Source organism: Myotis daubentonii, chromosome 3 (assembly GCF_963259705.1).
Source record: "Myotis daubentonii chromosome 3, mMyoDau2.1, whole genome shotgun sequence".
In the NCBI taxonomy this organism is placed as follows: domain Eukaryota; kingdom Metazoa; phylum Chordata; class Mammalia; order Chiroptera; family Vespertilionidae; genus Myotis; species Myotis daubentonii.
In genome coordinates, this window is record NC_081842.1 from 199,263,509 (window position 1) to 199,290,086 (window position 26,578).

Here is a 26,578-nt window from a genome sequence, read left to right on the forward strand (position 1 = left end):
AAAAGAAAAAAAAAGATCCGGGGGTTCAGAGATGTATGGGGTGGAGAGAAAAGTTGAGAGTCCCTGGTGTATAGCTGACATTTAAAATCATGAGACTTGATAAGATCATCTGAGGAATAATATAGACATCAAAAAGGAGAGGGTCGAGGACGGAGAACTGGGACACTCCAGCAAAGTCAGGAGGGCATGGTGTCCTGGAAGCCGAGTGAAGACATTTGAAGGAGAGAGAAAGTGATCAACTGTGTTAGATAAGATGATGATGGTTCAAGTAAGATGAGAATTGACAATTGGCCCTTGTTCTTGGCATCCTAACAAACGTTAAAGGACTGTGGGGAGGGAAAACCCGGAGTCAGGAGAGAATGGGAGGGGAGGGGCGGGGAACTGGAGGCGGAGAGGATGGCCGAGTCTTTCAGAAGTTTTGCTGTAAAGGGGAGTAGGGAAATGCTGGCGGGTCAAGAGAGGGTTGGTTTTTGTTTGTTTGCTTGCTTTTAAGATGGGAGAAGGAACAGCATGTGTGATGACAGGAATAATCCCATAATGAGGGAAAAGGGAGCGAGTGGCGGGAACTGTACAGCTATGCCCCGAAAGAGACCAGAGGGATGGGATCTAGTGCAAAGTATGTGATCCCCTCCCCATTCATTCTCTCTCTCTCTCCCTCTCCCTCCCGCCCTCCCTCGCCCTCAACACCTTCAACTTCCCTTCTCCACGCTCTCTGCATTTTCCTAACCACATCCACTGGAGTGTTGTTTTGAGTCAGGCCGTCAAGAGTTGAGTTACTTGTGTCTCCCGATCTCTTGAAAGCCCCTCTAGAGGCTGCATGTTAAGTCACCTCTGAATTGTTCTCCAGGAATCACTGGCCCAGAGCCCCCCCAACCCCACCCCCGTCCGCGCTCGCTGAATCAGCCCGAAGAGTCCCCAAACAGCGACTACGCGGCAGGTTTCACAAAGGGGGGCGGTCCTAGCCCTGCGCTCTGGGATCCAAACGTTCGGGCCCCGGCCGGGCTCGCTCCCGCGGGGCTCGCTCCCCTCCCCGCCTCCACTCCCAGCTTCCCACGACCACGCAGAGGACCCGCCAAGGCCCCTGCGGCCACCGTAGGGGACCATGGCTGATACCCGCAAAGATCCGAGGTCGGTGGGGGCGGGGCTAACGCTTGGGCCTTAAGACAAAACTGAGGATTGGACCCAGCATTCGGGGGCGGGGTTTAAGGGAGAACTCTGGATAGAGAATGGGCCAAGCTCAAGGAGGCGGAGCCTGGTTATAAAGCGGGGCGGCGATTGGCCTGAGGGTGGTGTCCGCGCGAGGATTGGGTCGAGTGCTCCGGGGCGGTGCTTAAGGGGGCGGTGCCGTGTCGGAAGTCAAAGGTCGGTAAATAGTGGTGATGTCATGCGGGCAAGATGGCGGAAGGGTGAGCCCGTCATCCTGCTCTCGGGCGTTGGGGCCCGAATTCTCCCAGGGTTGGGGTGCTGGGCCAGGGTCCCCGTGGAGAACAGGAGGCCAGCGTGGCGGTGGACGCGGCTGGAAAGGCGGGGTGGGGTCGCAATGTGAGGGGGTGGGGAAGCGGTCTGAAGCCTCAGCCCCCGGGGTCCCATCTGGGGGGAAACTGAGGCCGGATCGCTCGTACTGCGGGGCTGCCAGCTGTCTCTGTCTCCCACAGGGAGGACGTGGGATGGTGGCGGAGCTGGCTGCAGCAGAGCTACCAGGCGGTCAAGGAAAAGGTAAGCCGGGCCGACTCCCTTCCTCCCCCAGGGACCCGCACCGCTCAGTGCAGCTTGGCGCGGCCCCGCCGGCCGTCGGGGATGAGAAGGACTCTCTCCCTGCTTCTCGCCCCTTTCGGGCTCGGGAAAGACCCATCCGACTTAGACCCGTGGGACACTAGCCACAGTGAAGGAAAGACTTTAAAGGCCGCAGCGCCCCTCCCGTGGGAAGCCATAGGAAGGAGAAATGTACAACTTCCTAGAAGAGGAAACCTGTAATGTAGGTCTTAAAGGGTTCTAGCAATAGAAACTTAGTCCTGTAGTCATTGGAATATTGGCGGATGTGCCACAGCCAGCGCTCGCTAGCGGGCCCCGAGATACCGATATTAGCCAAACGGATGCATCCCCGGCCCCACGGAGCTCACCGTCCGGTGGGATGAGTGAGTCTTGGCTCCACCGATGAGAAGTGCCACCGTGTGCTTCTGTTTCATTCCACGCTCGCCTGGCAGCCCGGACCCGAATGAATTGCGGGAATAGCGACTGGGATGAGTGCTGCTTCAGAGCATCCTCCCGGAGGCTCTGCCCTCGGTTGAAGCGGCCCTTTACTCTGGGAGCATCTCTGTCCTCCCCTGCTGTGTTCTCCTCTCAGCTCCAGGCCAGCAAGTCTGAGGCTGCCCTGAACTGTTTGGGTTTTGAGGAGGACCAGGAAAGAGAATGCCACACGGAGGTTTAATAGGAGAGACCTCCACGGAGCTTGGTTCCTGTTGCTCAGTCTACTGACATTCACTTAGCAAACACATTTGAAAGGCCACCTGTGTGTTTCCCTCAAGGTTGGTCTCCCATACTCATGAAAAATAGGTAGATTAGCTCTCCATCTTTGTTCTTGGAGAACTCTCATTTGAAAATTGTGTGTGTGTGTGTGTGTGTGTGTGTGTGTGTGTTGTTGTTGTTGTTTCTGCCTTTAACAATGCCCCATTCCTAAAGAGAAGAATGAGTTAATTTCTGTCTCTTAGCTACTTCCTGTTATATGAACCTGGGCAAGTTACTTAACCTCTTTAGGCCTTGGCTCCTCATCTTTACTTTTTAAAAAATATGTTTTTAGCCCTAGCCGGCTTGGCACAGTGGATAAAGCGTCAGCCTGCGGACTGAAGAGCCCCAGGTTCAATTCCAGCCAAGGGCACATGCCTAGGTTGTGGGCTTGATCCCCAGTAGGGGGCGTGCAGGAGGCAGCCGATCAATGATTCTCTCTCATCATTGATGTTTCTATCTCCTCCCTTTCTCTCTGAAATCAATAAAGAAATATATTTTTAAAAATGTTTTTATTGATTTTAGAGAGAGAAAAAGGGAGAGGGATAGAGAGATAGAAACATTGATGAGAGATAGGCTGCCTCCTGCACGCCCCCTATTGAGAAGTCGAACCCACAACCCGGGCATGTGCCCTGACTGGGAATCAAACCAATAACCTCTTGGTTCTTGGATCGATGCTCAACCACTGAGGCCCACGGGTCCGTTTTTTCTTAGTCTTTCTGTGCTTTCCTGGCCTTCCTGCCTTCATTTCTACCCTGGCTCCATTTGGACCACTCAGTTCCCAGCACCCTCAGTTCTCTTATACCCCATGGCACAAATTGCCCCAAAGACTATTGCTCTGAGATGGTGCTACAATCTGCCTCCCTCTGCTCCTTACTTCCTGTACTGTGTGGTGTGTGTGTATGAGCTTTCCCACAGATACTGGTCGAGAAAGTTATATTGCTCTTCTGCCACAGATTCCCAAACTCATCTGAGTCTGAATACCCCCCAGCAACTTTTTCAATCTCTAATTTGCTGCTTCTCCCCTTGCCTTTAGAAACTTTCCTCAAACCTAACACCTCCCTGAAGTTCCCTGTTAAGTCACTTCCTCTTTTACTTCCAGGAGATAACATTAGCTCTTACTTAAAAAAAATATATATATATTTATATTTATATTTATATTTATATTTATATTTATATTTATATTTATATTTATATTTATATTTATTATTGATTTCAGAGAGGGAGAGAGAGTAGAAACATCAATGATGAGAGAGAACCATTGATCGGCTGCCTCCTGCACGCCCCGCACTGAGGATCGAGCCCGCAACCCAGGCATGTGCTCCCAACCAAAATCAAACCTGGGACCCTTCAGCCTGTAAGCCAACTCTATCCACTGAGCCAAACCTGTTGAGGTCAACAACATGATCTCTCTAACTCCCTCTGCACCCCTGAAGCCACCACATATAAACTTATCTATATACACACTCAGCCTTACTTACACTTGCCAAATCCAGTGGGTGTTTTCAGCCCTTATCTTCCTGCACCTTTCTGCTGCATTTGACACTAGTGATCACTCCCTCTTTCTTGAAACTCTACTCCCTTGGCTTTAGTGACATGATTCTTTCTCAGTTCTCCTCATGCTGCCCCATCTTTCCTTTTCTGACTGTTTTCAGGAGTTCCTCTTCCTCTGCCTCCTCTTAAAGGTGTAGTATCTAAGGGGCCTTGTCCTTAGCCCACTGCTCTGTTTATAAACTCTTCCTGGGTGACCTCCATTTTCTTGTTAGGGTGACGCAGTCCTTTTCTCTGAGCTTTAGTGTTTGAGAGACTCCTTCTGGACAACTGATCCAGATATTTCAGTCACTGCTGATTCTACATGACCAGAGTCATTGTCATCATCGTCTCTCAGGCCTGCTCCCCCTTCAGCGTTTTCTCTTTGTTGGCAGCACTAGATCTACCCTAGTCATCTAGGTTAGCAGCCAGTGGCTCTTCTTGATTCTATCTTGTTCTCAGTCAGTGCATATACTGGTATATAATTACCAAATCCACCTTTTTTGCCTGCTATTTCTTTTTTTTTAATATGTTTTTATTGATTTGACAGAGAGAGAACATCGATCAGCTGCCTCCTGTACACCCCCTACTAGGTATTGAGCCTGCAACCTGGGCATGTACCCTGACCTGGAATTGAACTGGTGACCTCTTAGTAAATGGGACAGTGCTCAACCAACTGAGCCACACCAGTCAGGGATGCCTGATATTTCTTGAATCAGTCCCATCCTTACCAGCACTGTTCTTATTCATATTTTTCTGTTTTCTTTCCTGGACTATTGCAACAGCCTCCTAACTGGTCTTCTTCCCTCTTCTAATCCTGTCACCCTGGACCATATCAGTCCTGAAATGACCTATTAAAAAATGCAAATCTGGTCCCAGCCATTGTTGCTCAGTGGTTGAAACATCACCCCACACACTAAGAGATTGCGGGTTCGATTCCCAGTTAGGGGGATGTATCTGGATTACAGGTTCGATCCCCGGCCTAGATTGGGGTGCATGTGGGAGGCAACTGATTGATGTCTCTCTCTCCCCATCCCACTTTCTCTTCTATTCTCTCTAAAATAAATCAATGGAAACTATCCTTGGGTGAGGATTAAAAAAAAAAAAGAAAAGCAGATCTCATCATGTCCTACCTCTTTTAAACCTTTGGTGGCTCTCCATCACCCACAAGGCTGACCAGATGCTACATGGTTGCCCTCAGCAACATCTCCGGCTTTATCCCTCATCACTTATGCTTTACCTTTTATGTTCATTAGGACTAAAATACCATAGGCCTCAGTAAACCCCATACCCCACCATGCCCAGGCTTTCTTAGGTGACTCCCGTTCATAATCCACACTTCCCTTCACCAAGTCTTTCCAAGCTCCCTATAATACACTGGTCACTAGTCTGTCCTTGCTTGTCAGCACTGTTATGAGAGCATTTCCCCAGTAGACTGACCTTTCTCGAAGGCAAGCACCATGTTTATTCATATTTTTCCCCTTCTAGCCCACAGTCTAGTGAGAGAGACAATCATTCATCAAATCATGCAGATGGTTTTATCATTAAAGTTGCCTTGGTTCATGTGAAGGTAATAAGCAAACATTTCTGGAGCACCTACTCCATGCCTGACTCTATGTCAGATCCCAGGGAAGCATCAGTGAACAGAAAACATAGGCTCTATGTTCACGGAACTCACAGGTTATGCAGGAAGATAGACATTGGATGGGTAGTCATAAGTCTAAGGTATGAGAAATGTTAAGAGAGTGTGCAAGTCCCTTAGAACATGAAGCAGAGGAGCCAACCTAGTCTGAGGTGGCATCAGGGAAGTGACATTTAAGCACAGATCTGAAGTAGGAACGGGAATTGGCCAGGTGAGAGGGCTCACCATTGTATTTGTTCTCTTTGTTTTGAAGAGTTAGAACTATGTGTCAAGAAGAGGAATAATGTGTTCAGATACCATGAAGTAGGGAAGGTGCTAGGGCATTTGAGAAACTTGAAGGCCAGCTGGAGCTCAGTGAGGGGCACAGCTTAGACCACGTGCGGGCGCGCATGTACAGTGCGATTGAAACTTCGTGGCCCATGCGCAGAAGTCAGTATTTTGTGGAAGAGCCACACTCAAAGGGCCAAAGAGCTGCATGTGGTTTGCGAGCTGCAGTTTGCCGACCACTGGCCTAGACTAAGGTGGTGGCAGTGTGGATTGAGAGAAAGAATTAATAAATAACTCCTTTACCCCAACTAAATAGTTCTGAGTCTGATATCGGGGCATATAGCCCACCCCCAGAGAAGCCTCTTGCTGATAGATGAGAGTGTCCCACTCAGAGACTTCCAAGGTTGCTGAAAACTAAGCAGGCCCTTCCCCAAAGAAAACACAACCAGAGTATTAAAAAATATGCTAAAATGTTGCAAGTGGCTATCCTTACATAAAATGAGAGGGCTTGTAAAATGAGAGGGCTTGCAGACGGATACAGAGGTAGCCCAGGAAGGGTGAGGATGAAGCAAGACAAGGCAAGACTTAGACAAGAGCTGAGAGCCTACTGTCTCCAACTGGTTCTGGTGCAGGGTAAGAAGCAGATTGGTCTAACACAGCAGGTCGCCAACCTTTCGGACATTGGGGACAACAAGTTGGCGACCGCTGGTCTAACAGAAGCAAATACCAATTCTGCCCAAAGGAGTTCTATGAATGAATGTTTGGGACCAAGAAAGCCTCGAAGAGAATTCAATCAAGTATTTCTGTTAACACCCCATTTGTTGAATGTAAAAATTACACACCTTTCTGTTGGTATTAAATTGTCAAGAATTACTCATAAAAGCTTTCTAAACTATTGTTATTAATTCAACATGTTTACTAAACCTTTCAAATAATTTCACAAGCTGCCTCATTGCAACTGAATTTTTCTATAACAAAAAAAGTAAAAATAGAAACACTTTCCTTTGATAAAAAAAAAAAAATCTTTTCTTCATGTTACCTGAAATAGATGTCACATCTTAAGGCATATCAAAGCAATGCAACAGTCTGCTTGGTCTTCAGACTATATGTGTCCCCTAACCCCACTGAGCTCGTCCCCTCCGTTTCATAGGAGACGGCTGAGGACTAGATGAGCGTTTCTCTGGCTGCACAGCTTGTGAGCGTCTGGGCTGACACTCAGTTCTCAGAGCAGCAGGAAGCTCTTTGCTCTCTGTTGTCAGTTACCAAGTTGTGGAATTGGGACAAGTGAGCATTGTTTCTGAGGCCGGGCTTCCCGTGTCACTTGAGTTTTCTGTGTGTCTGTCTGGTACTGAAGAGGCACCGGGAACAGGAACAGAGGGTGCGGGAGCCCGCTGGCTCTGGCATCCCGCTCTGTCTTCCGTAGTCCTCCGAAGCCTTGGAGTTCATGAAGCGGGACCTGACGGAGTTCACCCAGGTGGTGCAGCATGACACGGCCTGCACCATCGCCGCCACGGCCAGCGTGGTCAAGGAGAAGCTGGCTGTGAGTACGACCTGTATCCTCGGAGTGGCTGGCCCTCGCAGCCTGACCTGTTCTGAGACCGTGGTGGAGGCTCCCAGCTTTTCTCCCACTTTTCTTTTATGTGATTGTTTTTCCCATGGGCTCTCACTTCGAAAGAATTGTGTCTGCCAAGCAAACAAGCTCCTTCTATGTATTAAGTATTAATAAGCTTTCCCACTTCTTACTGTCTTAGCAGATGTTATCCTGTTACCAATATAATTCATTGTAGATCATTTAGAAAATACAGATAAGTAAAAGGAAAAAAGAGAGAGAGAGAGAGGCCTAGAGACATCCAAAATGCCATCTCCCAGAGATAACTACTGTTACTATGTGGGAGTATATCCCTTAGGTACACTTTTTTTTTTCATAATTGGAATCAAATGAAGACCATGTTTTGTAACGTATCTTTTTTTTTTTTTTTTAATTCAGAGAGAGGAAGGGCGGGGGGCAGGGGGAGGGTAGGGAAAAACATCTATTGGTTGCCTCCCATCCGCACCCCAACTGGGGATTGATCTTGCAACCTGGCTATGTGTCCTGACTGGGAGTTGAACCCGCCACCTTTCAGTGCACAGGATGACACTCCAACAAACTGAGCTACACTATCCAGGGCTGTAACCTACTTTTTTACTTCATCATTACAAACCTCATTCTGTGGCTTCACAAATGGCATGGTATTCTATTATGTGGCTTTAACCAGTTCCTAGTTTCCTATTTCATTTTCCCCCAGTATTGTAAACAGAGGTACAGTGAACATTCTGATTGCTAAATCTTTGCCTTTCACATTTTCTTTCTAATAAAATATTGGAAGGGATCCTAGGGTGAGTATAGTTTTAGGCCTTTTAATATCTATTGCAAAACTACCCTCGAGAAAGGTGTGCCAGCTTACATTTTTACTGGCCCTGTTTTTATTCATCACAGCTGTGCATTGGAATCCTCTTCTGACATAGGAGTTTGATTCTGAAGTCAGTGTGGAAGAGAAAATTGTATTTAGTCAAACATATCCCTGCAAGTCTCAAGTTTCTGATGAAGTACAGTATACTGTTGTTTTTTTAAAAATGTATTTTATTGATTTTTTACAGAGAGGAAGGGAGAGGGATAGAAAGTTAGAAACATCGATGAGAGAGAAACATCGATCAGCTGCCTCCTGCACACCTCCCACTGGGGATGTGCCTGCAACCAAGGTACATGCCCTTGACCGGAATCGAACCTGGGACCTTTCAGTCCGCAGGCCAACGCTCTATCCACTGAGCCAAACCGGTTAGAGCAGTATACTGGTTTTTTATTATAGTTTTCCCTTTAGTGATGGGACAGATTGCAATTTCTTCATTTGCTCACCAGTTGAATCAGTTGCCCTGTGACTAGAGGCCATGTTATGAAAAACATGTTTGGCAGTTTTTTACCAAGCTTGTTTTGTTGAATGTTGTAAAATACTGTCTGCCTGCTAACCACAGCTACAGATGAGCATGAAAGACAAGTGGTAACGCTGCTGAACTGCGATAAGTCCAGCCAGCAGCAGACAGCACTTGTTTCTTTGATTTGTTTATTCCTTTTTTATTCCAAAAATAGGATTGTATACTGTGCTAACTTGTTCTAGGCACTGAGATAGGTTCTAGTTTAAAGTGCTAGGGCAAAAAAAATAAATAAAAAGCCTGGGCAGCCTAGTTAGGAATAAATATTATAATTTTCCATGAGGTCCTGACCCTGTCTCTTAGCATTTCATCCTTGCTTGCTTGAGGACATTCTGACCAATGTGGCTCAAGCTTGGTGTCCATACATTGGCCCTCAGCTGGTCCTAGGCTTGCCTCTAGGCAAGACAGTGTTCTGATCCAGCCCATACTTCCTCAGACTTCATAGAAAATATTCCACTTCCTGAGCAATCATGATGATGAAATTGTGATATTACAGTATTGCTATTTATTAAATGTTTGCTGAATGCCAGGCTTCGTGAATGCCTTATCTCTCTTTTTTTCTTTCTTTCTTTTTTTTTTTTTTTGGTGTTGAAACTCACATGCCATATCTTTTTAATCTTCACAGTAGCCCTCTGAAGGAAATATATTTATCTGAATTTTACAGAAAAGGAAACATAGACTCAAGGAGGGTTTAGGTCTCATATCAGCAAGTAGTAGAGCTAGGATTCAAACTAAAGTTTGATTCTACAGCTAGTACCTTTCTCATCACATAGGTCTTCCCCACTGAATGTCTATGGCATGACTCCTCACCTGTCAATTTTTGCTCAGTCTGGCTGGCCTTGAAATTTTGATGAAACAGCCAATCAAAGGAGCTCTGCTCTGACCTACAGAGGCCTACTGCAGCCCTATTCTGCACCCCCATCTGGGGGATGGGAACCCTGGCTGCCTCTCTCTCCTTCTCCAGCCCCAGAGATGGAGTGAGAAGTTGTGAGCACTTCCCTGGTCCCCACATACACAGTAAATTTTTGCCCCTGATACTTAGCTGCTCTATGCCCCATGCCCCAGATTATAGCCTGATCCTGGACCACTTGCTTCCTCTGCTGGCTTGTCTTTTCAGACTGAAGGCTCCTCGGGGGCGACGGAGAAAATGAAGAAGGGTTTGTCTGACTTCCTAGGGGTGATCTCCGACACCTTTGCTCCCTCAGCAGACAAAACCATCGACTGCGATGTCATCACCCTGATGGGCACACCCTCTGGCACAGCTGAGCTCTATGATGGCACCAAGGTATTCACTAGTGGCTTTCCCTGCAGTTGTCTAACAGCACTGAGCTCTAGCCTCCCACGTGTACTCACAAAAGCAATGTGTGTTTTGGCTAAAAAGTAAATATATGTATATAACTGAATTTTAGAATACCGATAAGCAAGAAGATAATTATTTCTAAACTCATAATCCCATCAGTCAAAAAGAATCACTGATTTCTTGTTGATGTATAGCCTGCCCTTCCTTCCCTCCCTCCCTCCCTCCCTCCCTCCCTCCCTCCCTTCCTTCCTTCCTTCCTTTTCTTTCTTTTAAAGAAGGAGCAGCACAGAAAGAGTGTAGAGGGGAGTACTGGTGTATTGGGATGATGCTCTAACCAACTAAGCTACCTGGCCAAGGCTAGCCTGTCATTTCTTTTTTCTTTTCTTTTTTATATATTTTATTGATTTTTTACAGAGAGGAAGGGAGAGGGATAGAGAGTTAGAAACATCGATCAGCTGCCTCTTGCATACCCCCGACTGGGGATGTGCCCGCAACCAAAGTACATGCCCTTGGCCGGAATCGAACCCGGGACCCTTCAGTCCGCAGGCCGGCGCTCTATTCACTGAGCCAAACCGGTTAGGGTGCCGGTCATTTCTTTTTGTTTACAAACATGGGTAAAGATAGTTTTGGGTTTTTTCTTTTTAACAAAAAAGGCACTTTATACATGCAATTTTGTTACCTGCTTTTGAAAAATTTATAATAAACTTAGCATCTTTCCTAATCACCATCATTTTTAATGTCTTTAAAATGAATATGGCATAATTTATTTCTTTTTTTTTAATATATTTTTATTGACTTCAGAGAGGAAGGGAGAGGGAGAGAGAGACAGAAACATCAATGATGAGAGAGAATCATTGATTGGCTGCCTCCTGCATGCCCCCTCCTGGGGATGGAGCCTGCAACCCATGCATGTGCCCTTGACTGGAATTGAACCCAGGGCCCTTCAATCCATAGGCTGAAGCTCTATCCACTGAGCAAAACTGGCTAGGGCTAGCATAGTTTATTTAGTCACTTCCCTGTGTTGCACATTTGGATTCCTTTCAGATTTCAACCATAATGAGGAATGCTGTATGAAGCATCTTTACAGACATGATCTGCTCCATATTTGGGTTATTTAAAACTAACTTCCAATAGGAATACATGTATGGGAGGAGGATGTCTATATTTCTACCGCATTTTATTTTCTCATCATTACTTCTTGGATGTCATGGAGTATTTTCTCCTAAATCCCGTGGTGGTGTAGCAATTTGGCCTCCTTCATAGCATTTTACCACATTGAATTTCCATTCCAAACGTACTGAATTCCAAGAATTGGCACCACCACTTAGTGAAATTTGAGTGGAATTATGAAAATTTTAAAATTACAGGTCTTTAAATTATAACAGTGAATCACCCAAACCACTTGCTGCAGTTCTGATGCAGCCAGCCAGCCATGCTTCATGTAATACTGAGGAAGGGAGGTGGGCTTTCTGCTTACCAGCCAACGTTTGCCACTTCCATGGCCCTGATTGGAACACAGCTTACAGTTCACTTGGCGGATGGCTATGAAATTAAGAGATTCTTGATGAATGGTTTTAACTTGGAGAAGTTATATTGTTTCAAAACTTGTCCATAAATTTGGACCTTATTAATACTTTTGCATTAGTTTTTCTAATTTCACATAATTCAGAAGCATTTTATACATATAATTTTGTAGCCTGTTTACCCTGTATTTTCTTAGTGTAATAATATTAGGTGAAAGATCATTTTTCTCAGAGCCTACTTTTGGACTCCTAGCCCAGCACTTCCCTCCCTAGCCTGTTTTAATTGACAAGTGTCCTGTGGGTATGGTAACCAACAGGAGAGAACCTGGGCTGTGGTTGGTTGGGTACTCTGGCAGAGAGGGGATGCTTACTTTGTCTAGCCTCCCAGAATTTATGTTCCTTTTTCTGTGTTGTTGTTTTTTTTAATATATTTTTATTGATTTCAGAGAGGAAAGGAGAAGGAAAGAGAGATAGAAGCTTCAATGATGAGAGAGAATCATTGATCGGCTGCCTCCTACACGCCCCCACACTGGGGATCCAGCCCGTAACCCTGGCATGTGCCCTGACTGGGAATGGAACTATAACCTCCTGGTTCAGAGGTCGATGTTCAACCACTGAGCCGCACCAGCCTGGCTGTCGTTTTTTTCTTTATTGCTCCAGTCAACAAAAGGGAAACTTTATTGAGGTCCCAGTGCCACTGGGTTCAGGCAGAAGGCAGTCAGTCCTGTGGGCTGGGGGAAGTGGTGGAGAGGCCTTATTTATTAACCTTCTTCCGGGGGGACAGGTTGTTGGTGTGGCCTCACTTCTTTCGGGACTTGAACAGCTTGGGGGTGCGGGCAGGTGTAACACTTGTGACATCATCTTCTGGGAGAGCTGGAGAAGGGAGGGCTCGATGATGCCACCCTGTAGACAAAGCACCAGTGTAGGGCGTCCTCTCTGAATGCTGTAGTCTGAAAGAGTGCAGCCATCCTCCAGTTGTTTGCCCACAAACATCAGGCGCTGTTGGGCAGGCGGGATGCCCTCCTTGTCTTGGACTTTGCTTTTGATATTCTCAATGGGCTCAACCTCAAGGGTGATGGTCTTCCCAGTCAGAGCCTTCCCAAAGATCTGCATCTCTGCATCTGGGGAGGCGGCTCTACCGCCTCATTGAAGAATCTTCTCTGTTTCTTACAGGCTCGTCTCTATAGCCTGCAGTCAGACCCGGCAACCTACTGCAACGAACCAGATGGTGAGGGGTAGCGGTGAGGGGGTGGGCGTGCAGGGCAGGGAGACCAAGGGCTAAGCATCCCCTGTGTAGAGGGACCAGAGTGGGGCGTGTGTGTACCTTAGATCTGGTGGGATGGGTTGATGGTCCCTCGTCCTCCCTGCACCCAGGCTCTCTTCATCCCTGTCTGCAAAGGCTTTGACCCTCTCCCTCATCCATAGCTCAGGCTCCCTCCCAGTCCCGTTGCCTGCCTGTTTGCTAAACCCCTTGGTACAGCAAGCCCCGGGCTGGGAGCTGGAGGTCAGAAATGAGTCAAACCCTCACCTGGTCTAGACTTTCAGGAACCTGCTGTTCGGAGAGGGAAACAAGAAATAGTGAATAAAACAAAGGTGTTAGATTTGGAGTGACAGCTTCTATAGAACGATGTGGGCAGTGGGAACCCAGAGGGATGGCACCCAACCTAGCCTGGGAAACTAGGGTGTGACACTGGAATTGCTGTTTTAAGGATGAATTAGCAGTAAATTAACTTTATCTTTAAAGTGGGGTGCGGGGTGTTTAAGCAGAAGGTCCAGAAAGAACAGGGAGCAGCTGGCATTGGGGAAGGTTGGATTACAGGCTGCGTGTGAGGGAATGAAAGCAGTGAGAGATGCGGTGGAAGCCAGATTGGAATGCTTTCGGTGTCAGACTGAGCAGTTTGAATTTTGTCCTAAAATGCTCAAGGTAGTGCTGCTTAACATTTTTTTTTTTTAAGTCAAAAGGGCCTTTAAAAATCTGTTGGAAATGACAGGTCCTCTCTTCACAAACTTTTATATGCAAAATGGGAATTCTTTGACCCTTTGAAGCCCATCTTTGGACCGTAGCTTTAAAAGCCTTCCTATAGGGAACTATTGAAGGGTTTTGAGGCCTGAGGTGATCAGATTTTACATTATATAAAAGAGCTCGGACAGTGTTGTGAAGGATGAAATAGAGGGAGAGATAGAAGACAGGAAGACATTTAGGAGGCTTGGTAGCAGTCCTCACATCAGAGATAGGGCCAGAACCTAGGAGGTGGCAGGAGGAATGAAGAGGAAAGTACATGTCTAGAAGCGTCCTCAGGTTTCCATTGGATCACTAGGTGGGTCAGGTTGGGCAGGAAAGAAAATGAGTTGGGTTTGCAGCACCTGTGCAAGTGGACGTGTCCAGGGGATACTTGGACCCCTGGATCTGCAGGATTTTCAAGAGGGAAGCAGTGGCTCCGAGTCATAAACTGGATTGGTCACATGAGGGAGGACAGAGAAGTAGCCATTGGATCTGGCAGTGTGAGTCACTGGTAACCTGAGAACAGCTCTTTGAGAGAGGAGATCCAGTGGCCAAGGGCAGTGGGCTGCACAGTGAGTAGGCATGGGAGAGATGGAGTCTGCAGCCCTCCTGGAGGTCATGTGGGTGCTGCCCCTGATATCACCCACCCCTTCACCCTACCTTACTCCCCACCTTGGGCCAAATGGCTTTGGAAAAAACCTTATCCATGACCAGGCGTAGGTGTGTTTTCTGTAGGCCCAGTGTTCTTTCCCCAGACCCAGGGAACTGACCATCAGTGTCTGTCCCTCTACAGGGCCCCCGGAATTGTTTGACGCCTGGCTTTCCCAGTTCTGCTTGGAGGAGAAGAAGGGGGAGATCTCAGAGCTCCTTGTAGGCAGCCCCTCCATCCGGGCCCTCTACACCAAGATGGTGAGGGCCCAGCTGGCAGGACCTCAGCCAGCTCCCAGCTTGAGGTGTCGGGAGGTGGGAGAGACATATCCTGAGTCATTTCAGAGTCATCTGGCTTAGAGAGCAGTGGGAGACCCTACAGAGCCAAATCAGCCAGTTCCTGAGCCGAGAATATGCACGGGGGGATTGATATGCCAGGTTTCTGGCCATCATGGTGAGAAATGGAAGGACTGGCAAAGCCTGGTGGAATTCCTTTTCTCGCTCCTGGGCCATCCTAGGCCAGGAAGGTAGTAGCAGGAGTGGGGTGTGGGTTGGAAATACTCTGATAATCACTGCTCAGCCTCTCACTGTATTTGAAATCCAGAGTGGCTAGGAGCTGGCTGGTAAGGCTGGGATGCAGACCCCACACAACCACTCCAGAAGTTTCATCTTTGCTGTCCCCTCCCCGCAGGTGCCCGCAGCTGTTTCCCACTCAGAATTCTGGCATCGGTATTTTTATAAAGTTCATCAGCTGGAGCAGGTATGCTGGCCTAGCCTGGCTAGGTGCTCCACTTAGCCATGGGGGAAGTGGGCTGGATTTTGTTGAGGGAAGAAGGGGACACAGGGTGCCAAGAGTTCTGGGGTCAGGACCAGATCTAGGAAGAGGGTGCTCTGACTGTTCTCGACATCTGCTCCCCCACATTCAGGAGCAGGCCCGGAGGGATGCCCTGAAGCAGCGGGCAGAACAAAGCATCTCTGAGGAGCCTAGATGGGAGGAGGAAGAAGGTAAGAAGTATTGGGCAGGTAACAGGTCCTGCCTGTGGGGGCCTGCCTGGCCATTCTCTCTGAAGCCTGGAGAGACGTGGCACCCAGGGAAGAGTACTGAGTGTGCGTGCTAAGGGTAGGCTGAGCTGATGAGATGTTTCCCAAGGCTGGTGGGATCCTAGGTACAGAAAGCACCTAATCTTCTGTGTCAGTTGCAGCAGATTACCCTGCCAGCCATGGACCAGCTACTGCAGAGTCACCTGGGATGCTTATGGAAATCCCAGAGCCCCTTATCCCCTCTTGTAAGATTCTGTGGCCAAACTTACGGGGTTTTTTGTTTTTTGGGGGTTTTTGTTACTGTTTTAAAATTTATTTTTAGAGAGAGGAAGAGAGAGAGAGAAAAACATCCATGTCAGAAAGAAACATCAATCAACTGCCTCTTGTACATGCCTCGACGGGATTGAACCCGCAACCTGGGTTTGTGCCCAGCTGGGCAATCGAACCCATGACTTTTCGGTATACTGGACGGGACGACGCTCCAACCAACTGAGTCACACAGGTCAGGGCCAAACTTGTATTTAACAAGCTCCCCTAGCAATATTAATGCCCAGCCAGACTTGGGAACCGCTGGCTTACGGAGGGAGCTAAGCATGCTCTGTGGCAGCTCAGCTTTTGACAGTGTGAGAGCCACCTGCATGATGTAATATTAGCACATTTATGTATTAAGTGCCTATATTATATACCCCACCTGTGCTAAGAGCTTTATATATATGGTCATTACCACAACTCACTATCCTCTTTTATAAGTGAGGCAAGTAAGTTAAAGAAAAGTTAAAAACAGACACTAAGCGCTTTGCCTGAGATCATACACCCAGGATGTGGCAGAGCCTGATGGAGGGGGGGAACTGGCACCCTTTCGTCTTGTTCAGAGTAAACTTGGGAAGCAACCGAGGCCTGTCTTCAGGAGCTTCAAGGTTGTCTTGGGGCTGACCCAGCACATTGCCCGCTTTCCCTGCTTTCTCTCTCGACAGAGGAGCTTGTGGGCATTTCACCCACACCTCCAAAAGAGGCAAAGGTTCCTGTGGCCAAAACGTGCACATCCCTTGAAGGAGGACCTGGCCCCCAGAGTCCCTGTGAAGAGAATCTGGTGACTCCCGTCGAGCCTCCAACAGAAGTCACTCCATCCGAGAGCAGCGAGAGCATCTCCCTCGTGACCCAGGTTGCCAAATCTGCCGCCACACCTGAGGCACCAGTACTGCCCAAGGACCTGTCCCAAAAGCTGCTAGAGGCCTCTTTGGAGGAACAGAACCTGGCTGTGGATGTGGGCGAGACTGGACCCCCACCCCCAGCTCAGTCTAAGCCCCACACCGCTGCCGGTCGCCCCAGTGGCCCAGAGCCCAGGCCTCCAGCCAGAGTAGAGACCCTCAGGGAGGAGGTGCTCACAGACTTACGGGTGTTTGAGCTGAACTCGGACAGTGGGAAATCTACACCTTCCAACAATGGGAAGAAAGGTAAGTCAAGGCCAGAGCCCAGGGAACGTGTGGGGCAGGGCAGCTGAGAGTTGAGACCTCACAAGGCAGACCGATCTCCTTGACCCTTGTGAGGATCCTAGGAGCAGCTGTCCTTTATTTGTGATACCAGTGTGATGACTGTTACTATATATTATTTATTACCTTAGTCCAATTCTAAAATACACTGATTAAAGTGCATCTTACAAAATAAGGTTTATGTCAGGTCCTGTGCTAAAGTTTGTAGCATTGCTTTTAATTTCTCACATCTTACAACCCAGTGAGGTCAGGGTTACTGTCCTCATTTTACAGATGAAGAAAGTGAGGCTCAGAAATATTAAGTAACTTGCTCAAGTCACATGGCCACAGTGGCCAACCCAGATTCAGACTTAAGTCTGTCTGACTTGAAGGCCACGCCCTTAACCTCCTACCACACTGTACCCATTTCTATCCTTTTGGACAATTTAATCTTATCTTGAGGTGGGTATTCCGGTGACACTGATTGATGTCAAGGGTCTTCTCTCCTGGGTGACCTTAGGAAAGTCATTTAGCTTCCCTAAGCCTTCATTAATTATAATTATAAAATACATAAACAAAACTTACATGTACAGTTTTGGGGGGTTTTTTGTTAATCCTCACTCGAGGATATTTTCCATTGATTTTTAGAGAGAGTGGAAGGGAAAGACACAGAGAGCGAAACATAGATTGGTTACCTCCCAGGTCAAGCCTGCAACCAAGGTATGTGCCCTTGGCCAGAATCAAACCTGGGACCCTTCAGTCTGCAGGCCAGTGCTCTATCCACTGAGCCAAACCGGGTAGGGCTACATGTACATTTTAAAGAATAAAGTTAATACTCATGAACTTCCTGTGAGCCAACTTAAGTAATAAGCTTTAGTTTCTAATCTGTATAATGGAATTTTAGTCTGGAGACTCTTTGACTTGATGTCACAGGGGGAACCTCTCTAACTCCTAGAATTAACAATCATAGCTTTGTTGTCAATTTCTTTTTTTTTTTTTAATATATTTTATTGATTTTTTTATACAGAGAGGAAGGGAGAGAGATAGTCAGAAACATCAATCAGCTGCCTCCTGCACATCTCCTACTGGGGATGTGCCTGCAACCCAGGTACATGCCCTTGACCGAAATCGAACCTGGGACCCTTCAGTCCGCAGGCCGACGCTCTATCCACTGAGCCAGACCGGTTTTGGCTGTTGTCAATTTCTTTGCCACATTCAAAAATACCTCTCTAGAGGTAGCTGATGGCCAGCAAGACCTTCCCTCAACTCCTCACACACACATGCATCCTGTCTTTGCCAGCACTCAGTACCAGTCAGCCACACAGCTTGCCCATCTGGTGAGTGCTGGCCTGCTGGCACATGAGGGACTGGTTTGCTGCAGTGGGTGGGAAACAGACCCCACTACACCCTCCCCTGCTCCCTAATGGAAACTGCAGGGTTTCTAGTTTCCAAACAGAGTGCTTTCCTTCTGACTGGCTCAGTGAGGTCATCCATTGAGCTCCTACCTATTCTTTGTGAGACACTGAGGAGGGAGGGGCAAAAGCTGCAGTCTTTATGATGACACATGAAGCAGTGTGGGACAGACTTGGTATTGGAGAAGGTCAAAGAAAGAAGGAACTTCTCGGCGTCAGCGAGTCTTTCACCGAGGAGACAAGCATTGTATAGGAGAGTTGGAGAGTTTGGGGCAGGTGCGGGGAAGTAGTCCAGGCTCAGTGTGCCTACAAAGTCCATATAGCAGAGGGCATGGGGCACATTGAAGGGGTGGTGACCAAAGCCCACTTTTCTGTATTGTTCCTATGAGAGGGAGGAACAAGAGGGTGAATGGATTGGCTCAGAAATAGAACTTAAGAACTTAAGCTGAATTTAGAAGGTTGGACTTAGTGCCACAAAGCAGCGGGGCATGCTGCTTATATTTTATGCCCAACCTGTACTAAGAGCCTCACATGGGGAGGCTGTGGGTTCAAATCCCAACTTTGCTCATAAGCCAAGTGATTCAGAAAAGTTACTGATCTCTAAGCCTCCGTTTACGCCTCTATCAACTGGGGGTAATTGTTCCAGGTGCTTAATCAAGGAAGAAATTTGAGTAGAGCCCTGCTTTGGAGAAATGATGACAATAAGAGGTACTGGTCTCTGAACACTTTCTGTATGTTCATATAGCTCTGTGCTAAGCACGATATGCATAATCACTCAATCTTCACAAAAGCCCTGTGAGTTCTGTGCAGTATTCCCCATTTTTTATTAGTAGGAAACAGGTCAGTCACCTACCCAATAAGTATTTAGAAAAGTATGAAATAGTCATTTAGGAGAGTGGATGAGTAGGTGATGGACCAACAGGTAGTGTGTGGTTGCTGGGTGGGTGGTACTAAGGGCCCATTGGAGGTAATGGTCATTAACTTGGAGACACCAGTCAGCACTATTGCACTTTTGTCCAGCCACATTCAGTTGCTCAGGTGCAGGCACAGAGCAGATGGGGAGTTGGATTTAACTAGGGTTCAAGTTTAGCCAGGTGAAATCAGTGGAAGAAAAGGAGAGAGTCAAGTACATGCAAGAAGTGATTAGAATGATGGCTCATGGAATCCTAGCTGGACAAGGGAGGGATAGCGGTGAAACAGTTGTAGGGTTAAAGAATTATAGGTTCCATTTGGAATCCCATCAGAGAACATGACCAGAAAAAATGAGTGGTGGGTGAGAGAGACTGGACAAAAGGAGATTTGGGGGAAGATGCAGCAAAAGCTCCTGACCACTCTGTTTTACTGTCTGCAGTGCACGCGGGGATGAGACCCACCAGAAGTAGTTGTAGTCAGTGAGGGGAAGCCAGGGTCTTAGATGAGGGTAGGGCAGTGGGAGCAGAGTAGAAAGAGTAAATCTTAAAAGGAAGATGGAGACTTAGAGACAGAGTGACTCCTTTCCCACTTGTGTTACTTCCTAAAATGACACGAGAGAGGCTAGGTCTCTGGGTGCAGCAGTCTTTCCTGGGGTCTCACCACAGGGTCTCCCAGGTCCCAGTGCAATGCCCGTCTTTGCAGATTTGCTTCCTACCTGAGGTTAGTAATCAAAAAAACAGAAAAACTCCATCATGAAGTCTAAAATGATCGTTGCATAGATGAGTCTTCTGCCACATGCACAGTATAATGGAGATCTTACTACTCTCCTTGGGTGACGGAACTGGATGGTGGGACAAGGCAGATGGCAGAGCCCTGGTTCACATCTCTGCCACTCAAAGCCTTCATTTTCTCATCTGTCAACCAGGATGTAAATACCTACCTTAGAGGGTGGATGGGAAGTGCTCCAAAAAGTTTAGCTGATACTCTGTTTTCTGAAGCGTCTGCCCTAGCATTTAAGCCCTGAAGAAGAGAGTTTCAAATCCCTAAAGGACAACTGAGGCTAGAGAAAGCTGTCATGGCCACAGCCACAGCTCTGAAGTGACAAATCAGCCAGGAGTCTGGCTTCTACCTCACAGGGAGCTGCACTGTCAGGTGGCCAAAGTGTTCTGAAAGCACAGGGACACTTAGATGTGGATCAGAAGAACTGGGTCTTGGTGGCACATCTGCCCCTGACTAGCTGTGGGTCCGTGTGCAACATCACTTAACTTTGAGAAGAGGCCTTTAAGGGCTCCATTTGTTAAATGTCCACTATGTACTTAAGGTACGGGCACTTTCCACTGCTATTTATAATATTAACACTGTCTTGTATCAAACTGAAAGGCTCTAGTCTACACAGAATCCCCCAGGTTCCTGCAGAATTCTGGGCCATCCCCTAGATTGCTGAGTCTGAATGAGGGGGTTGGGGGAGCGGGAGTCTGCATTCTCATAAGCTCCTCCAGTGGTTCTTTGCAGAGAGAGTGGTTTTATCTTTATTTATAAGTAGACTGAAGCTCAGAGTAACTTGCTCAAGACTACAGTAAATGAGAGAGTCGGGATTCCACCCAGATCGGCTTGGTTCCATAGACCATGCTCTTACCACACTGCTTATAGTTAGCTAGGTGGCTAGGAAGAGAGCACAGTGTGAGACCCCTTATCAGGAATGTGGGGGCTGAGACCCTAGGCACCTGGTGAAGAGCAAGTTAGACAAGAAATAAGGAGATATTACGAGTCAATGTTGGTATCAGGGGCCCACATTTTTTAAAGGTGCTTAAAAAAAAAAAGATTACAGAGTAATATATGTTTCTTTGGGGGAAAAAAACCACACCAAGAAAAATTACCCCATGACCTCATCACCTAGGGATAACTATTGTTAGTATTTTTTTGGATATCTTGCTGAACTTTTCTGCATGTGTGCATACATCTGTGAGCATATTTCTAAAATGGAATCTTACTGCATATATTTTTTTTACAGGAACTATATTTGTAGCTTTCTTCTTAGTAATAACTTTCAATGTACATTTTTAAAATATTTGCTTGTAAGAAATCATAACCAAATAGGAATTTTTAGAGCAGTGGTTGTCAAACTTTAGCAGGCATCAGAATCGCCTAGAACAGGGATGGATAAACTTGTTCTGTATAGAAAAACGTATAGGTCCAGATCACAAATAAATTAGACTTTGGGGGCATAGAGTCTCTGTCTCAACTACTCAGCTGTGCTGTTGTAGCCTCAAGCAGCCATAGGCAATGTTTGTACGACATTTTATTTCCAAAAAACAGAGGGTGGATTTGGTCCATGGGCCATGGTTTACCAACCCCTGGTTTAGAGAAAGGGCCCATGAATATTTTATTGGTACAAGCTATGTGTTCTAGTCACTTGGAGTATGTGGGGAAATAAAACCAATACCCTGCCTGCTCTTGGGGAGCTCTCATTTTAACTCCTATATTATTAGACAATAAGCATATTAAATCTGATGATATATGCTAGAAAGTGACAAAACAATGGAAAAAAGAACAACTAGAGCAGAGTGAGGGGAATAGGTTGCAATTTAAAAGGATGTTAGAAAATAAGATTAAAAGATGGTTAGGGTAGGCCATACTTAGATGGTGAGCTTTGAGTAAAGGTGTACAGGAAGTTAGGAAGTTGGCTTGTGGATATAGGAGAATTCCAGGTGTAGGGAACAGCCCATGCAAAGACCCTGCAGTGGGAATGTGCCTGGTGCTTTAGCTGTAGCACAGTGGTTCTCAACCTGTGGGTCGCGACCCCTTTGGGGTCGCAGGGGTCGCCTAACACATATATAATTACATATTATTTTGTGATTAATCACTGTGCTTTATTTTTTTTTAAATATATTTTATTGATTTTTTACAGAGAGGAAGGGAGAAAGATAGAGAGTTAGAAACATCGATGAGAGAGAAACATCGATCAGCTGCCTCCTGCACATCTCCCACTGGGGATGTGCCCGCAACCCAGGCACATGCCCCTGACCGGAACCGAACCTGGGACCCTTCAGTCCGCAGGCCGACGCTCTATCCACTGAGCCAAACCGGTTTCGGCATAATCACTGTGCTTTAATTATGTTCAATTTGTAACAATGAAATTGGGGGTCACCACAACATGAGGAACTGTATTAAAGGGTCGCGGCATTCGGAAGGTTGAGAACCACTAGTGTAGCAAGATCAGTGTAGGCAGAATGGAGGGAGTAAAGAGGAAGAGGTTCATTATTTTTTCTGGAAGATTTTTGTGGCTCCCAGGGAACCTTGGAACCAAAGTGCTTCTCTACTATTCAGTAACTTGCTTTTCCTCACTTAATAGTATAGTTTAATACTATTTGTCATGTACATGTTCTGCAGCCTCACCTTTAAAAGCCACATAATGTTCCATCACATCACTACACCATTTATTTATGTTTGTAATTCTCTTATCAGTGGATTTTCAGGTGATTTTTAAAGTTTTCATCACTATAGCAGCACTACAGTGAACATTCTTTTGACCACATTGTGTTTAGTTTTGTTTTTTTTTTGTTTGTTTTAAATATATTTTATTGATTTTTTTACAGAGATGAAGGGAGAGAGATAGAGAACTAGAGACATCGATGAGAGAGAAACATCGATCAGCTGCCTCCAGCACACCTCCTACTGGGGATGTGCCCACAACCAAGGTACATGCCCTTGACTGGAATTGAACCTGGGACCCTTCAGTCCGCAGGCCAACGCCCTATTCACTGAGCCAAACCGGTCAGGGTGACCACATTGTTTACTGAATCTAGGATTTTTCCTTAGATTCCTAAAAGTGGAAAGTGAACTAGAACAGCAGCAGAAGGCGAAGACCTTTGTTGTGTATTTGTCAGGTCCTTTTAAAGAGTGCCATTATCTCCAGCTTTGACCTTCACACACCCCTCTCTGACTTGGACACTGTGGATTTTGGTTCTAGGCTCAAGCACAGACATCAGCGAGGACTGGGAGAAGGACTTTGACTTGGACATGACTGAAGAAGAAGTGCAGATGGCACTTTCCAAAGTGGATGCCTCGGGTGAGGTGAGTGGACCTGGTTGGCCACAGGGAAGCAAGCCCAGCGATCTCAGGGTCTGAGGCCTCTCCCCATCAAGCCCAACTGTTCCCTCAGGGTGGACCCTGTGCCTATCCGAGGTGGCAGCCTGCAGAAAGAGAGCGGGGACCTCCCACTCAGGCCTGAGCAGTTGTCATTGGTAGGCTGTGCTTCCCCTCAGTTCCAGGAGGGAAGAAAGGGAGAGTTCCTGACATTAGCTCTGTGTCAGAATCACCAAGGAACTATTAAAAAATACAGTTGCCAAACCCTACCCCAGACCTCCTGACTCATGGTCCCCCAGGCTGGGACCTGAGCAGATTTCTAGCCTTGGAGACAAAAGACAGTGTGATCTAGGGCTAATCACTTAGCCTAAAACATGGAATTAATCATTATAAGCTTATAAGCTGTGATAGACAATGATCGACACATTAAGCATTGTGCCTGGGACTTGGGAGCACTAGTGTATGTTACCAAAACCACCACAAGACCCAGTCCAGTTATGAGCTCATTCTTCACTACCTCTCAAAATTAAAAAATCATTTTTAATGAGAAGCTAGGAAAAAAACTCTCACAGCTAGTAAACAACAGGACTGAGGCTCCAGCCCAGACATCTGATTCAAGTCCGTGTTACTTCCACTGTCCACCATGTAGCTCCTGCACCTGCTAAAGAGGTAAACAGATTAGAGGCCCGGGAGGGCCTTGGTTTTCAGATTGGAAAACTGAAGCCTGAGAGGAGGCAGTGACCCATGCGAGAGCATTTTGTACCTGTGACTTCATGATACCCAAGCAGAAAGGCCCTGGTGTCCTGTCATGGCTTTTGTATCTTTGCAGCCTTCTTTTAAAGCCTGACATCCAGGCTTCCTAGCAGAGTTATTCTGGAACTTGTCATAGCAGGGATCAGCAGGCCAAGAGAAAGTTGCCTGGGAAGACTTTAGCTGAGGACTCGGGTGCCGGAGCCCCTAGTGAAGACCCCGTAAGCACCTGTAGTCCAGGGCCACGCTTGCTTCTAATTTTAGTGCCACTCTCAAGCTCTCTGCCTCTCTGAGCCATCTGCTTAGCTGCTCAGCAGGCGACAAGTTTTTGTTAAGGAATTGCTGACTTCGTTCCTGTGGGCAGGTGTCCCCTTGTAGAGACAAGTGTTGGTTGGTGGGAACATTTCCTTTGGGTCTGGAATGATCAGAGCAGCAGACGCACCCCTTAGGCAGAGGGCAGCTCTGCTCCCAGACACATTCCTTAAGACCGTGGTTCACCCTCGTGGGCAGGTATGGCCCAGGGCAGGCGGGGGCTTGGGGGGGGCTATCTGGAAATGGAGGCAGCAAGGGGAGCTTTGGGTCTGGGTTTGAGGAATAAATTGGTATTTGTGCTCTCCATTGTCCTCTCCCATTTGCAGCTGGAAGATGTAGAGTGGGAGGACTGGGAATGAGGGGAGCCAGAGCAAGCAGCTCCCCCTCCCACAGCACCTCCCATTTCCCTCGATCGTCTCAGCCCAGCCCTGGAAGACACTGACCAAGAATGTCCCCCAAGTGGCCTCTCAACCAGAGCTCTAGGCACAGATTCTGAGTTGCTTCTTGCTGGCCCTGTGGGCCTCTGCTCACATCTGGGAAGGGGCTCACAAACCAAGAACTCTGACTTGTGCCAACCATAGGATGACCTAAGGGGGAGGAAACCTGCCCCCTCACCGGAAGAGCCTACATTTCTATGCTGAATACCCTGTTCCTGGGGACTCTTGCTGGGAAGTCCCAAGGGATAGCTCCATCCCTCCTTCCTGTGTGGACAGAAGCTGAACCACCAGTCTCTCGGAAGAAGCCACGTCAACACACTGTCCACCCGTAAGCAGGCAAGGAAAGACATGCCACCTGCCATTGGCTAGATAGGGATGGCAAACAGTTTGGTTCTTATTCCGGTGGGTAAGAGACGTTTGATTCTGGGAATTAGCCTCTCTTGGGAATCTCCCCTTTCCAGGCATTTCCATTCCCAGAAAGGTTCCTTGTGGTTCAGAATCTAGAGACCAAACCCTGAGTTCCCATCTCCTCTCATCCAGCCCAGCTGGGATGTCCCCAGCACCTTTCCCAGGGCTTCCTCATGTCAGATGCACCCAAGTCCTTAGCCCAGCTGTGCCACCTGCAAGACTCTGCTCTTGCTTTTCTCCCCCTCCCCACGAAGGGAGGGGCCACTTCAGGCCCTTCTGTGCGATGCCTGGCGGGGTACTTTGTCCAGCCAGCTACCCACCTCAATTCACCTGGATCTTAGGACATAAGCCAGCTCGCAGTGGTACAGAGCAGTGATCAAAGCTGAGTACTTACAACTCGGGTAAGCCCAATTTCTCTGCCTCAGCCCTTCTGCTTCTACAAGGGAGCTCTTCTGAAAAAGGCTTCTGAGAAAGCTCCTCTTGAAGGCAGACCCGTCTTTGTCTCTCACCCTCCACTCTGCTAAAGCTGCACCTCTCTGGGGGAATGCAGGGCTGCAGGAATCCCTGGCGGCGCTGGTGCTTAGTGCTGCTCTGTATTCTAGTCCGTAGTCTGGTGTTCACCGATGATTTCATGGGAGCGTGGCTGGGATCCCAAGGAGTGAGGGTGGGGCGGAGAGAATGCGGAATCTGTTTGATGGGATGGGGTTTTTCTCTTTGTAATTATTTCTTTAGTTTAATTAATCTTTTGGTTGTTTGTGCAATATTATATATTTTAAATTATAATGCATCTCCCCAGAGTATTTTGTAGCTGGGAAAAGAAAAAAAGGAGAAAAAAAAAAGATTCTAACAGCTGTTAGTTTTGTAATTAAAAAAAGAAAGAAAAAAGAACTTTGTCCTGAACCTTTTCCAGACTTGTCGTTAACAGCATTAAAGAGATTCAACAGAAGCTGGAAGATGTCTGGGGGTCTGTTCTTCTCCCCCATGGCAGCTGGGGCAGGACATTCATGATGTGCCGAGTGGCTTCCTGCTTAGAACCTTTGGGAGTGGGGGGGTAGCCTGGATTCTGAGGAAGTCCTGTCCTCATCTCAGACTCAACTTGGCCTTCGGAATGAGGAAGGGGCAGGACTCCCAACAGGCTTCTCACCAAGACTAGAAGTTAGAGGCCAATTCTGCATTCCCGGTGCTTCTGCTTTTATTTGGAAAGGAAGTAGCGACAACAGTGGCTCTGATTGCTCTTGGTCATTGTTCTCTCCTCCTCCTGTATGTGTATGATTCTGGGGTCTAATTTAATTAACTTTAGTTAAATGCCCATATGAAAATCACTTGTCAGTCATAATAAAAGGGAAGTCTGAATGAGGCCCTCTGGTTCC

The 26,578-nt window shown here is 47.3% G+C and overlaps 1 protein-coding gene across 2 annotated transcripts; it reads left to right on the plus strand.

Moving 5' to 3' along the window:
* Positions 1–1,348: 1,348 nt before the first annotated feature.
* On the plus strand, positions 1,349–26,154 carry BSDC1 (BSD domain containing 1). 2 transcript variants are annotated; one of them, XM_059690352.1, is made up of 12 exons: positions 1,349–1,406; positions 1,656–1,716; positions 7,365–7,481; positions 10,026–10,193; positions 12,905–12,959; positions 14,527–14,642; positions 15,073–15,141; positions 15,308–15,386; positions 15,745–15,924; positions 16,397–16,876; positions 23,186–23,289; positions 24,690–26,154. In XM_059690352.1, the coding sequence occupies exons 1-12, from the start codon at positions 1,396–1,398 to the stop codon at positions 24,720–24,722; spliced, it is 1,473 nt and encodes a 490-aa protein (XP_059546335.1). In that variant the 5' UTR covers positions 1,349–1,395; the 3' UTR covers positions 24,723–26,154. The 2 variants fall into 2 exon arrangements, with proteins under 2 accessions (XP_059546335.1, XP_059546336.1); XM_059690353.1 differs by lacking the exon at positions 15,745–15,924 and having other exon boundaries at positions 1,358–1,406.
* Positions 26,155–26,578: the final 424 nt, after the last annotated feature.

What these genes read in the sequence shown, in the direction of transcription:
- BSDC1 (XM_059690352.1), top strand. An exon ending in ACCAGGCGGTCAAGGAAAAG is followed by an intron (nt 1,717 to 7,364) that starts GTAAGCCGGGCC and finishes TGTCTTCCGTAG; the next exon opens with TCCTCCGAAGCCTTGGAGTT. An exon ending in AGCTCTATGATGGCACCAAG is followed by an intron (nt 10,194 to 12,904) that starts GTATTCACTAGT and finishes TGTTTCTTACAG; the next exon opens with GCTCGTCTCTATAGCCTGCA.